This window comes from Podarcis liolepis (genome assembly GCF_965112155.1).
Source record: "Podarcis liolepis genome assembly, chromosome: 4".
In the NCBI taxonomy this organism is placed as follows: domain Eukaryota; kingdom Metazoa; phylum Chordata; class Lepidosauria; order Squamata; family Lacertidae; genus Podarcis; species Podarcis liolepis.
Genome location: NC_139558.1, coordinates 104543291 through 104557544, shown reverse-complemented (window position 1 = coordinate 104557544; position 14254 = coordinate 104543291). Strand labels below are relative to the sequence as shown.

The 14254-nt window shown below is 47.9% G+C and overlaps 1 protein-coding gene across 1 annotated transcript in view; it reads right to left on the bottom strand.

Annotated features, from left to right (window-relative positions):
- Nucleotides 1-14254, bottom strand: part of LOC310705005 (uncharacterized protein) — a 149744-nt gene that overhangs the window by 100718 nt on the left and 34772 nt on the right. Inside the window, exons 4-5 of the mRNA XM_083499184.1 lie at nucleotides 11061-11142; nucleotides 4403-4485 (exon numbers count right to left, since the gene is read on the bottom strand). Coding sequence (XP_083355310.1) covers nucleotides 4403-4485; nucleotides 11061-11142 — 165 coding nt within the window. The remainder of the gene's footprint in view (nucleotides 1-4402; nucleotides 4486-11060; nucleotides 11143-14254) is intronic.

Sequence of the window (14254 nt, the reverse complement as noted above, 5' to 3'; positions counted from 1 at the left end):
AATTATGAAAAATGATGGACTGAAGTGAAAAAGGATTTAGAAATATGGTCAAATTTGAAGTTATCGTTGCTAGGCCAAATCGCTGTGATAAAAATGAATCTATTGCCAAGAATGCTGTTTTTGTTCCAAACATTGCAAATTTTGGTCAAAATGGACTGTTTCAATAAGTGGCAGAGAGATATCTCTAGATTTGTCTGGCAGGGCAAGAAGCCTCGTATAAAATTTAAGATATTAACTGATGCTAAAGAAAGAGGTGGATTTGCCCTGGCAGACCTTAAACTTTATTATGAATCAGCTGCTTTTTGTTGGCTGAAAGAATGGATGCTTCTTGAAAATACCAACGTGTTGGATTTGGAAGGTTTTAATAATTTGGTTGGCATGCATATTTGTGGTATGGCATGCATATTTGTGGTATAAGTTTAAAGCACATAAAGCGTTTAAAAACCATACAGTGGTACCCCGCAAGACGAACGCCTCGCAAGACGGAAAACCCGCTAGACGAAAGGGTTTTCCGTTTTGGAGGCGCTTCGCAAAACGAATTTCCCTATGGGCTTGCTTCGCAAGACGAAAGCCCATAGGGAAATCTCTGGGACAGTGGGGAAGCGCAGCGCATTTAGAAGCGCTCGGGGAAAGCAGCGCACTTCGCTGCTTTGCCCAGAGTGCTTTTAAATGCGGGCGGCGGTGAGGGAATCCCTTGGCCCCCCGCCGGACTTCCCGAAGCTCTTTTGAAGTCCGGCGGGGGTCCAAGGGATTCCTTCCCAGCCGCCCGCGTTTAAAAGCACTCCGGGGAAAGCAGCGCACTTCGCTGCTTTGCCCGGAGTGCTTTTAAATGCGGGCGGCTGGGAGGGAATCCCTTGGCCCCCCGCCGGACTTCCCGAAGCTCTTTTGAAGTCCGGCGGGGGTCCAAGGGATTCCTTCCCAGCCGCCCGCGTTTAAAAGCACTCCGGGGAAAGCAGCGCACTTCGCTGCTTTCCCCGGAGTGCTTTTAAATGCGGGCGGCTGGGAGGGAATCCCTTGGCCCCCCGCGGACTTCCGAAGCTCTTTTGAAGTCCGGCGGGGGGCCAAGGGATTCCCTCACCGCCGCCCGCCTTTAGAAGCGCTCGGGGGAACACCTGCCCCAGCCGCCCCACTTCGGAACGCTGTTCCGAAGCGGGGAGGGGGGGCGGGGACACCTGCCCCAGCCGCCCCACTTCGGAACGCTGTTCCGAAGCGGGGAGGGGGGGCGGGGACACCTGCCCCAGGCGCTGCACTTCGGAACGCTGTTCCGAAGCGGGGAGGGGGGCGGGGACACCTGCCCCAGGCGCTGCACTTCGGAACGCTGTTCCGAAGCGGGGAGGGGGGGCGGGGACACCTGCCCCAGGCGCTGCACTTCGGAACGCTGTTCCGAAGCGGGGAGGGGGGGCGGGGACACCTGCCCCAGCCGCCCCACTTCGGAACGCTGTTCCGAAGTGGGGAGGGGGGGCGGGGACACCTGCCCCAGCCGCCCCACTTCGGAACGCTGTTCCGAAGCGGGGCGGGGGGCGGGAACACCTTCTGAAGGCGGGCAGGGGGCGAAAGTCTTTGTCCCCCCTGCCTGCCTTCCCAGGGGCTTTTAAATCGCCCCGGACAGCAGAGAAGTCCTCCGCTGTCCCAGGGTTTTTTAAAATGCTGGGGGTGGGAAGAAAAGCCCTTGTTCCCCCCCCCCAGCCTTCAGAAGAGGTCCGGGGACAGACTGTCCCCGGACCTGGTCTGAAGGCGGTTTCCCTAGGAACGCATTAATTGATTTTCAATGCATTCCTATGGGAAACCGTGCATCGCAAGACGAAAAAACCGCAAGACGAAGAGACTTGCGGAACGAATTAATTTCGTCTTGCGAGGCACCACTGTATTGTCAGAAAAGCACTGTTTAATGTTTGGATAAGATACAAAGATCTGTTAGAAAATAAATCTGCTATGATTAAATGGGCACAAGATGTTGGACATAACATTATGATGGCTGACTGGGAACAGTTATGGACCACTGGTAAGAAGTTTACAGCATGTAATGCCTTAAAAGAGAATTTAAAGAAAATGATTTACAGGTGGTACATAACACCAGTCAAGCTTGCAAAAATTTACCATCTGCCCGATAATAAATGTTGGAAATATAATGAAACTGAAGGTACATTCTTTCACCTTTGGTGGGCATGCCCAAAGATTAAGGCATTCTGGGAGATGATCTATAATGAAATGAAAAAGGTATTCAAATATACCTTTCTGAAGAAACCAGAGGCCTTTCTCCTGGGCATGGTCGGCCAATTGGTGCCAAAGAAGGATAGAACTTTTTTCATGTATGCTACAACAGCAGCAAGAATACTTATTGCAAAGCACTGGAAGACACAAGATCTACCCACCAGGGAAGAATGGCAGATGAAGCTGAGGGACTACATGGAACTGGCGGAAATGACTGGCAGAATCCGAGACCAGGGAGAAGAGTCGGTGGAATCATAGAATCATAGAGTTGGAAGAGACCACAAGGGCCATCGAGTCCAACCCCCTGCCAAGCAGGAAACACCATCAGAGCACTCCTGACATATGGTTGTCAAGCCTCTGCTTAAAGACCTCCAAAGGAGGAGACTCCACCACACTCCTTGGCAGCAAATTCCACTGTCGAACAGCTCTTACTGTCAGGAAGTTCTTCCTAATATTTAGGTGGAATCTTCTTTCTTGTAGTTTGGATCCATTGCTCCGTGTCCGCTTCTCTGGAGCAGCAGAAAACAACCTTTCTCCCTCCTCTATGTGACATCCTTTTATATATTTGAACATGGCTATTACATCACCCCTTAACCTCCTCTTCTCCAGGCTAAACATGCCCAGCTCCCTTAGCCGTTCCCCCTAAGGCATCGTTTCCAGGCCTTTGACCATTTTGGTTGCCCTCCTTTGGACACGTTCCAGTTTGTCAGTGTTCTTCTTGAACTGTGGTGCCCAGAACTGGACACAGTACTCCAGGTGAGGTCTGACCAGAGCAGAATACAGTGGAAGAAGATTGGAAAAAAATTAAACTATATTCACAAAAATATAGCAAAATTAATGAATGTTAGAAGGATGCTGCAATGAAGTTACATGGTTTTAGCAGAAATGTTATAAAGAATTAAGTAAAAATGGATTATTAATGGGCCAAAGTGTAAAATTTAAGGTCAGATTGGGTTAAGGTAATTTATAGAACAAAAACTGAGAAAGATGGAAAGGATTTGCTGAAATAGTTAAATTGAATTAGAATACAAAAAAGGGAGGTGTGAGGAGGTCGATGAAACAAGTAAATGAAAGATAAAGACATGGAAATATTGGATGTGTTTTTAAATGTTTCTGTTTTTAAATGTTGTTTTTTCCCCTTTTTCTTTCTTTTTATCTGTTGTGCTGTATTGTTTTTTATTCTGCTTTTTATTTTATTTTTTGATGTATTGTAACTTTTTATTCTCCGCTTTTTTGTAATTGTTAAACTTTTAATAAATATCATTTAGAAAAAAAGAGGTTAAGTATAGATAAAAAGAAAGGTTTTGCAACGGAAACATCAAAATTGGAAAAAGAATTAATTCAATCCAATGGAAAATACATTTCAAAGTTGTATATCCTCAATTGAGAGGTAAAAGACAAAGAGGTGAAAGGAGCAAAGATACATTGGGCCCAAGACCTCGGACATAACATCTACATCAGGCATGTCCAACGGGTAGATTTAATTATGTGAATAGATTGTATTCCCTTTGGGGTTGGCCACCCCTGATCTACATGAAGCAGTGGGAGAGATTATGGAAGGAGGACATTAGATTTACTGCATGTTACAATCTCAGAGAAAATGTTGTGAAAATGCAGTACAGATGGCACCTTACCCTGGTAAAATTGGCCAGAATATATAAGAACAGACTCCTGACTCCCCACAACTTTCCAAGTCCCCTCCTCTCTGGGGTTTCTTCCAAGCGATCCAACAGTGCACCAGTATGCAGCCTGCCTTTGCTCACCCATTGTCAGATGTTTCCTGGCTCTGAGAGACAAGCAGGGAGGGTGGCTTCTGGCAGAAGGAGAGGGAGCCCCCGGTGGCTCCCTCCTGACTCCTGACTCACCCCTGACTCACCCCTGCCTCTCAACCTCCCTCCTCCCACTCGCCTCCTCCCTCTTCTGCCTCTGATTCTGCACTGCATTCTGCCACAGAGTATCCCAGCTCACTAAGCCCTGTTGCCCCTTCAGCTTCTGACACCTCCTCTTCCCAGGTTTCTCCCTCTTCTCCCACTGACCGCTCATCCTTCTTCTACCTCCACTTCTTGGGCTCTGAGCCATCTTCCCTTCCTGGTTCCCCGGCTGCTTCCTCCCACCATTCCTCTGTGCCCAACCAGTCCATGACATTGCTCCATCCCTCGGCCCCTGTCCCCACAAGGCAGCTTCCCCATACCTGATCTGGTTCCACAGCCGCTGTTTCCCTTCTGCCCCCATGGAAAGACGGATGAGGAGGTTTTGCTGGCATCCTTCTGTCACCTGCAAGAGAAAAAAGGTAAACAGGACGCCAGGAGCCAGCGTGGTGTAGTTCAAAATAAATAAATCATATTTTCTTCAGGAATGAGTAATACTTCCTTATGCATGCTTTTAATGCTAATATACAATGGTGTTATAAGAAAAACAAACTGCTCTTTTTCCTTTATGGGGTACCCAAGAGCCCAAATAGAGTCCTCATTTTAGGTTCTCTATCAGTAGAAGAAAATAACAGAGGCCAACCAGAGAATATTGAGAAGCAAGGGAGCTAGTAAGCCTGATCTTTATTAAAGCTGTTGCAACAGGGTGCTCCCCCCCCCCCCCAGGCACAGGAAATTGCCTGCCCTGGAGAACAAGACCACCCCCAGAAGCATCACAAATACATCACAGAATATATCACAGAAGGGGTGCAGCCCAGACCACCCCCTTAATACAGAGAAGGAGCAGAAATCTGGGTGTGTTGTTTCTTCCTGTCTGGCAGGTTAGCAGACTGGATTAAATGCCATCCTGGCCACTCTTTTGTTATGATAACTAATTCCTGAATCTAGGTCACAAGTCACAGGCTGACACCCTGTTCATATCTTGAATGTGCCCTTAAGACAGGATTTGTGAGGAAAGAGACAGTGGGGAGGTTTCCCACTTTGACCTTGCAGAGAAAAATTTGAGGTCAATTTGTTCAGGACCTTTTCTGTGAGGTTTCAGACATGTGATTTATATATACAGTTATGAACATTTTAAAAATATATTGTTGCTGTTTAGTCGTTTAGCCGTGTCCGACTCTTTGTGACCCCCTGGACCAGAGCACGCCAGGCACTCCTGTCTTCCACTGCCTCCCGCAGTTTGGTCAGACTCATGTTTGTAGCTTCGAGAACACTGTCCAACCTATATATATATAAATATATATAGGACCTTAAAATTCCTATAAGAATTGTATGCTATTTCCTCTTCCAGAAATGCTGTATTGCTGATTCAATGGACTAAAAATGCATGGCAGTTATTATTATTTATTAATTGATATACCACCTTCATCAAGAGCTCTCAGGGGCGTTTAAAACATAGAACATATTAAAAGTAGACAAATGATGCATCACCTCAAATTCTTTTTTTTAAAATGATATTTATTACGTTTTCAAAATTTCCAACACAACACTACAAACAAAAAGAAAAAGGAAAAAAGAGAAAAGAGAAAAAACAGTACGAATAACAAACCAAGCAAAAACAAACAAGAACAATTTAAAAACAGCTCAAACATTTTCAATATCTTATATTTCATTCACTTATTTCCAGCGACCTCCTCGCACCTCCCTTTTTGTATTCCACTTCTATTATTTGTTTCAGCAATTCCTTTCCATCTTACTCTGCTTTCTGTTCTATAATTATCTTAACACATTTTTGTCATACTTTCCCTTTAATTTTCTATTAATCTATTTATACTTAATTCCTTATGACATTTCTACTAAAGCCATGTAATTTCATTCCAACATTTTTCTAACATTCCTTAATTTTACAATATTTCTATAAATAGGCTTTAAACTTTTTCCAATCTTCTTCCACTGACTCTTCACCCTGGTCTCGGATCTTGCCAGTCATTTCCACCAATTCCATATAGTCCATCAACTTCGTCTGCCATTGTCCAACACTTCAGTATTTTCAAGAAGCAACCATTCTCTCAACCAGCAAAAGGCAGATGGTTCACAACGAAGTTTAAAGGTCTGGCAGGGCAGGTCCACCTCCTTCTTTGGCATCCATCAATATCTTAAGTTTGACTCGAGGCTTCCTGCCCTGCCAAACTACTCTGGGAGCATCCCTCTGCCACCTCCTGAGACCCTCCATCCCATCCAAAGCTTGCAATGTTTGAAACAAAAGCAACATCCCCAGCAACACAGCAACCCTCATCCCCACCACAATAACTCGGCCCAACAGTAACAACTTCTGATTTGTCCATATTTCCCAATCCCCCTTCTCTTCAATCCAACATCCTTCACAGTTATCCTTAAGCAGATTCACATTTTTGGCGGTCATACTAACCCCCAAATACCTCTCTTTCTCAACCAATGTTAGTCCTGTCGCCTCCTGAAACTCTGTCAGGCTTTCCTTTTCCAATTCAGATAGGGCTCTGGTCCTCAAATTCATCCGTTCGTCTTTAAGTTCAATCGTAACGAATGTCAGCTTATGTTCATCAAGTTGTCTTTGTATGGATGGGACTCTCCTCTCCAGTTGTATTACTTTAGATTCAGCAGCAAGGGTTTTTCCCCTGACTTCATCTGCAGTTTGCCGTATCAAAGTAGATTCCTGTGTCAGTTTCTGGGTGGTTTCTGAATTGGTATTCACCTTTTGTCCCAAGTTATTTAAACTTTCTACGATTAAATCAGTTTCAATATTTGCAACATCCAATTTCACATTTATCGCGTCTGTTTTCTTGTGGAGTTCTTCCAGCGAATCGTTTATTTTCAAAAAATGCAGCCACTAAGGCCTCCTCTGTCGACATCCCGTCTGTTTTTTCCTTTCCGTTTGCCATAACACTTAAGAGATTCAAGGTCAATTCCAAAGTCTCACACTTTTTTATCTTGCAGCTGGAAATTCCCCTAGCCCAGCTCCTATAAAGTAACCAATTTCAAAAGCTTCCACTAGGGGAAAACAGGTTGTATTTGTATCGGTCAATATGTCCTCTTTTAAACACAGTTTCAATAATCCAAAGTTAGTTTCAATTTTCAGTTACTTTCCTCCTTTTTTAAAAACAACTGGAGACAGTAAATACAATGTATTCTCTTGATTAGCTACCTGTCAGTGAACGTTCTAAAAGCTGTCAATGGACGTTCCAGAAAACATCAATCCTGCTAGCAGCCCATTTCCAGGGTCGGAGCACCGGTATTTTAACTCTCTTAGTCTCCTCGCTTCAGTTAATCTACAAAAGAGGGAGGCGGACTTCCTGTATTGAACCTCCCCGTTTCGATGCCAGATTAAACGTTTAAAAATCCAATTCTTCCCAATTCAGCTCTACTCATGGGTAAATACTTTAGAGTCAAATTGTCCACAGGAAAAAGTCAGCGCTCTCCGGCAACAGCTATGCGGCTTCGCTCCGTGGAAGAAGCAGATGATTCGAAGCACCGCACCACTCACCCCACATCGCTCCGGATCCCTGAAACCGGGTTTCCCCACGAGTAGGGGAGGCGCAAAAGGTGCCCGCCGAATCCCACGTTCACCGGCTTCTCCCACCTGTGATTTTTACGGGTCTCCGCCTTCGCCGTGGCGGTACAGACCCAAATTCCCACGGGGCAAATTCCTCCCGATCAGAGGGATTCCGCCATTGCCAGAGGCACCAACCCGGAAGTCCAATCACCTCAAATTCTTTACTCAGATGAGTTTCCTCCTTTCAAAGGAGGCAGGTGGAATTTCCATGGTTGCTGCTGCCCTGAGTGCTGGAAGGAAGACCTGCTCCCTGCAAGGCCTTTTCCCACCTGGCCTGGGGGGGGGGGCGAAGACCAGACTCCCCCTGCTCAACAGAAGAGACTCCTGGGGGGCCGGAGGGACATTGCCCTGCTGTGAATCCTGGGGAGCCCAGACTCATGGGAAGAAACTCTGGGGCTGGGGCAAATGTTTTAAAATGGTTTTTAATCTGTGGCGCTTCCAATGTTGGGTGTTGGGTTTTTTTCCCTCTGTTGGGGGTGGAAAAAACATTTAGTTGGTGCTGGGGATTAGTTTAATTTCAGTATAAATGTAAGTTGTTGTGTATTGTTGTTTTTTAAATTAGTTTCTACTGTCTTATTGGGTTCTTGTATAGTTTGCATTTGGTTCTTAAGAGGAGAGGGCCAGGGCTGCCTGGGAGTGGGCCACATCCAACAGAATGGCTGGGGCAGGTTCCACGGGGGGGTGGGGGGGGTGCACTGGGACACTCGACCTCAGTGATCACGGGTAAGAGGAGGAGTTACACTAAGACCAGATCACATCATTACCGAGGAAGCAGATTTAGTTGCTTTTTGAGAACTATCCCTGCCTCCAGGTCTGGTCTTGACCGGATGGATGTTGGAATCAGCAAGGGACACCATGACCTGGCTTCCACGACTTAATTGTGGATGGAGGACTTGACCTGGCATGTGTAACAGAGACTTGGTTGGATGAAGCAGATGGGCCTGTTCTTGTCGCTGCTTGTCCACCAGGATTCTCTTATGCACAGCAACCCAGGTCATGTGGGCAGGGAGGGAGGGTTGCAGTGATTTTTAGGAAGTCATTAGCTTGCACCAGGCATCCGACTAGGAAGACCCAGTTTTCTCAGTGCTCTGTGGGTTGGTGAATTTTTCTCTCTGTGAGGGAGCCTTCCCAGACCTGATGAAAGAAGCGATCATTAAACTGCTTCTTTAAAAATCATCTTTGGACCTGGCCAATATGGCCAACTATCACCCAGTCTCAAATCTTCCAATTTTGGGCATGCTGTTGAGCGGGTGGTTGCAGAACAACTCCTGGCACGCCTGGAGGATGCGGGTCATTTGGATCCCTTCCAATCGGGGTTCAGGCCTCATCATGGGACTGAAACTGCCTGATCTCCAGCAGGCTAGGGACAAGGGTGAAAGCTGCTTTCTAGTTCTGCTGGGTCTCTCAGCGGCCTTTGATACCATTGAACATGCCATCCTTCTGGACCAGCTAGAGGGGCTGAGAGTTGGGGGCACTGTCATACAGTGGTTCCGCTCCTTCCTCCTGGGCCGTGTTCAGAAAGTGGTGGTGGGGGATGAGTGTTCAGACCCCTGGGCCTTCACTTGTGGGGTGCCTCAGGGTTCTGTCCTCTCCCCCATGCTTTTTAACATTTACATGCAGCCGCTGGGAGAGATCATCAGGGGGTTTGGGCTGGGTGTTCATCAGTATGCAGCTGATACCCAGCTCTACCTCTCTTTCAAATCAGAACCAGTGAAGGTGGTGAAGGTCCTGTGTGAGTGCCAGGAGGTGGTTGGAGGATGGATGGCAGCTAACAGATTAAGGTTGAATCCTGACAAGACAGAAGTACTGTTTTTGGGGAACAGGAGGCGGGCAGGTGTGGGCGACTCCCTGGTCCTGAATGGGGTAACTGTGCCCCTGAAGGACCAGGTGTGCAGCCTGGGAGTCATTTTGGACTCACAGCTGTCCATGGAGGTACAGGTCAATTCTGTGTCCAGGGCAACTCTCTACCAGCTCCATCTGGTATACAGGCTGAGACCCTACCTGCCCACGGACTGTCTTACCAGAGTGGTGCATGCTCTAGTTATGTCCCACTTGGACTACTGCAACACACTCTAGGTGGGGCTACCTTTGAAGGTGACCCAGAAACTACAACTAGTCCAGAATGCAGTAGCTAGATTGATGGCTGGGAGTGGCTGGAGAGACCATATAACACCGGTCCTGAAAGACGTACATTGGCTCCCAGTACGTTTCAGAGCACAATTCAAAGTGCTGGTGCTGACCTTGAAAGCCCTAAATGGCCTCGGCCCAGTAGACCTGAAGAAGCATCTCCACCCTCATTGTTCTGCCCGGACACTGAGGGGCAGCTCTGAGGGCCTTCTGGTGGTTCCCTCCCTGTGAGAAGTGAGATTACAGGGAACCAGGCAGAGGGCCTTCTCGGTGGTGGCGCCTGCTCTTTGGAATAGTCTCCCATCAGATGTTAAGGAAATAAACAACTATCTGACTTTTAGAAGACATCTGAAGGCAGCCCTGTTTAGGAAAGTTTTTAATGACTGATGTTTTAATGTATTTTTAATATTTTGTTGGAAGCCACCCTGAGTGGCTGGGGAAACCCATCCAAATAGATTGGGTATAAATAATAACATTATTATTATTATTATTATTATTATTATTATTATTATTATTCACAAAGCTAGATGTAATTTCCCGTGTCCTTTATTCCCTCCAGATCTGCCTAGTTGTGGGTTTATTACCCCATTAAAGTCTCTGAGTAGTATTATTTTATCTTCCAGGTAATCCAGCAGATTCGTTTCTAAATTCTTTTAATTTTAAGTATCACTATTCTTCCGTTCAGGTCTGATTGTAGTTCTCCTTGTTACATGACCTAATTTCTTGATATGTAAAGCTAAGTGGGGGGGTGCCTCTGCATATGCCTCTGTAATTTGTATTCTCCAGCATGGGGGAGCCAGTGTGGTGTAGTGGTGAAGAGCAATAGACTCGTGATCTGGTGAACCGGGTTCACTTCCCTGCTCCTCCACCTGCAGCTGCTGGGTGACCTTGGGCCAGTCCCACTTCTCTGAAGTCTCTCAGCCCCACTCACCTCACAGAGTGTTTGTTGTGGGGAAGGAAGCCGCTTTGAGACTCCTTCAGGTAGTGATAAAGCAGGATATCAAATCCAAACTCCTCTTCTTCTTCCCTCACAAGTGAAGCAGGGCATCTCTAACTACAGATGGGCATTTGAGAAAGCCTTACCTACTGAGTGCAGTTGAAGGTTTGTGCCCATTTCATATCTTTGTTGTGCAAAAATACATCTCTCCTCCTCTGGACCCTTGTTCCCAACTGTCTCCCCCCAAAACAAGATGAAAAGAACCCTCAGATGAGTTGGAAAACCAGCAGAATGAGACCAAATGGAGTAAAACCACCTTCCTCCTTACCCAGTGGCCTCTCTCTGGTGTCCAACAGAGGCCTCTCTGCCTCACAGGAATCCAGGTCCATTTCTGCAAAATGATCGTATTCCTGAAAAAGAAACAAGGATTCAAAACAGAGAATGGGGAGAAATACTAGAAAGAGAATGACTAAGACTTGAAGGGTGTGAGATCTCATTCCATGGATGCTTTCCCAGAAAAACGATGGGCCATCAGTAGAGCATTATGGGATGTTCTCTGTCCTGTTTGGAGCCCCTTGGGAGTATCCAGAGGAAAGTCTCTCTCACCTGCTTTCTCTCCTCTGCCTGACTCAGGAGGAAACCTTCGGCCAGGGCCACCGCCTGCGAACTGGTCTCTGCTCCACAGTCCCTCACCCAGCTCTCCATCTCCAGAGGAAGGACAGCCAGGAACTGCTCCAAGATCACCAGGTCCAACATCTCAGCTTTCGTGTGCCTTTCTGGCTTCAGCCACTGACGGCAAAGGTGGTAGAGTCGGCTGCAAACCTCTCGGGGTCCTTTGTCCTCCTGGCAGCAGAACTGCCTCAACTGCTGGCTCTGCACCTCTGAGCGGAGGGTGTCCTCCTCACCCAGGATCTTCTGCACAGAGTTTTCCCAGAATCCCCCACTGCTCCCAGTTTGGATGGCATGGCCTCTTCCTGCTCTAGGGCCAGCTGTGTCTCGCTCATCCATCTGTGCTCTCAGGAAGCCTCTGAGAGATCAGAAGAAACCCTTTGGTCTTCTGTGAAGTTCTGTCCGTCTAAATGAGAAGCTCTAGCAAATCCTTCAAAGCAAATACATAGTTCTGTTACAGAATTTGTAGGTCAGTAAAAGAAAAAGATTCCCTGAGCAAGCATGGATGAGTCTTGCTGGGAACAAGGGCTGGATGGCACCACAGCCCAAACCATGAGAGATCTTCTTTAAAAAGAGAAGGAGGAGAAACAGAAGGAGAAGAAGGAGAAAGCAGCCTCTAGCTCTCCTAGAAGGAATATTGCAATGCAAAATGTGGAGGCAACGGAAGGGATTTCTGGGTGATTAATCAGCCTGGTTGCTCCTGCCTTCCAGCCAATGAATGAAGTCAGAACTGACTGACAAGGGAGTCATTTGTATCTTGTGGGAAATGGATGCTTGGCTCTAGTGGGGGTCCTCACCTGGGGGTCCTCAGGAGTTGCTCCCCACCCCCACCCCCACTCCCCTGCTTCTGTCTCCTTTTCTTGCACTTGGTCTCTCTGCTGCTTTCCAGACAGACTCCTGGGGTGGGGTCCTTTTTTCTTTGCTCTGAGGGCCAGGTATGTATCTGGCCAACCCCCTGAGGGCCAAGTGGGTGGGGCCAAATACATCTCCTTTGGAATTTAGGCAGCTAATTTATTATTATTATTCTCTTAGATGGCTTCACACACACACAGCCATTGATGCCAAGGTCCCTGGAGGCTCAGGGAGTAGCAGCGCCCATTTCCGGCTGCTTTGCCAGCCACAATCCCTTTGGGAGAGAGAGGATGTGGTCCTGGGATGCCCTGCTCTGGGTGCGAGGGGATTGCTGCAGTGGCCTCTGTGGGGAGCTGCCCTGGGAGACACTGGGAAACTGGTCCCCAATGCAGCAGCCAGACTATGGGCTGGGATCCCTCTCTTTATCCCTGGCCTTTCTCTCCCGCCTTTCCTTCCTTCCTCCCTGTTGTTCTTTTTGGGGGGGGGGCTAGTCCACCTCCTCGTCCAGCTTTGGAAAACCATTTGCAGATGTTTCCTCTGTTGTGCAATGAGGCTGAGCGACGTCACACAGAGTTAAAGTCCCAGGGACTCCTTTGTTTAAAGAAGGGAGTTTTTTTTTCTGAAAGGGGGGGGCGGATGGCCAAATGAGTTTGGGATCCTCTGATCTGCAGGACCCCTGACTTGGGGTCCCCCCTTGCAGGAGCAGATCAGGCCCCCCCGGCCCCCTCCCCTGCTGCAGCCCTGGGACCCCCACCAGATCCCAGAGAGAGAGGAGACTCACCAGATCCCAGAGAGAGAGGAGACTCACCAGATCCCAGAGAGAGAGGAGACTCACCAGATCCCAGAGAGAGAGGAGACTCACCAGATCCCAGGAGGGGGCAGCGAGGCAGCCCTTGCAGGAGGAACGCCAAAGCAAGGAAAGGACTGGGGAGGGAGGGGCCTTGGCTCTGGAGGACCTCCCCCCCTTGCTTCCTGGCCTCTCTAGGAAGGCAGCTCACTTCCCTTTAACCCTTGCAAAACCGAGTCCATCCAGCTCAGCCCTCTCTCGCTTGGCAGAACCTCATATTCTTATTTTTTTATGGATTAAGGGGGGCAGCTGCCCCCTGGCTACGCCAATGCCCAGATATCCTTTTGGAGCGCGAGGCTCTTGGCTGGACTCTGAGCATCTCCCTCCCTTCATCAAGAGATCTCAGAGACCTTTAAAACACAGAACAGATGAGACGCAGACCGAGGATGCCTCACCTCAAATCCTTTCACATCTCCAAGTCTGCTGCTGCTGCCCTGAGTGCTGGAAGGAAGACCTGCTCCCTGCAAGGCCTTTTCCCACCTGGCCTGGGGGGGGGCGAGGACCAGACTCCCCCTGCTCAACAAAAGAGACTCCTGGGGGGCTGGAGGGACATTGCCCTGCTCTGAGTCCTGGGGAGCCCAGACTTACGGGAAGAAACTCTGGGGCTGGGGCAAATCTTTTAAAATGGATTTTAATCTGTGGCGCTTCCAATGCTGGGTCTTGGATTTTTTCCTTTGTTGGGGGTGGGAAAAACATTTAGTTGGGGATGGGGATTATTTTTCACTCCATAGGGCACACCTAGTTTTTAGAGGAGGAAAACACACACAAAAATATTCTGAATCAAATGTTGTACTAAACTATTTAAAGCAGCAAAGCAGGCGGCTCCTGTCCGCTTTGCTGCTTAGAATCCTAGAGTTGGAAGAGACCACAAGGGCCATCGAGTCCAACCCCCTGCCAAGCAGGAAACACCATCAGAGCACTCCTGACATATGGTTGTCAAGCCTCTGCTTAAAGACCTCCAAAGTAGGAGACTCCACCACACTCCTTGGCAGCAAATTCCACTGTCGAACAGCTCTTACTGTCAGGAAGTTCTTCCTAATGTTTAGGTGGAATCTTCTTTCTTGTAGTTTGGATCCATTGCTCCGTGTCCGCTTCTCTGGAGCAGCAGAAAACAACCTTTCTCCCTCCTCTATGTGACATCCTTTTATAGATTT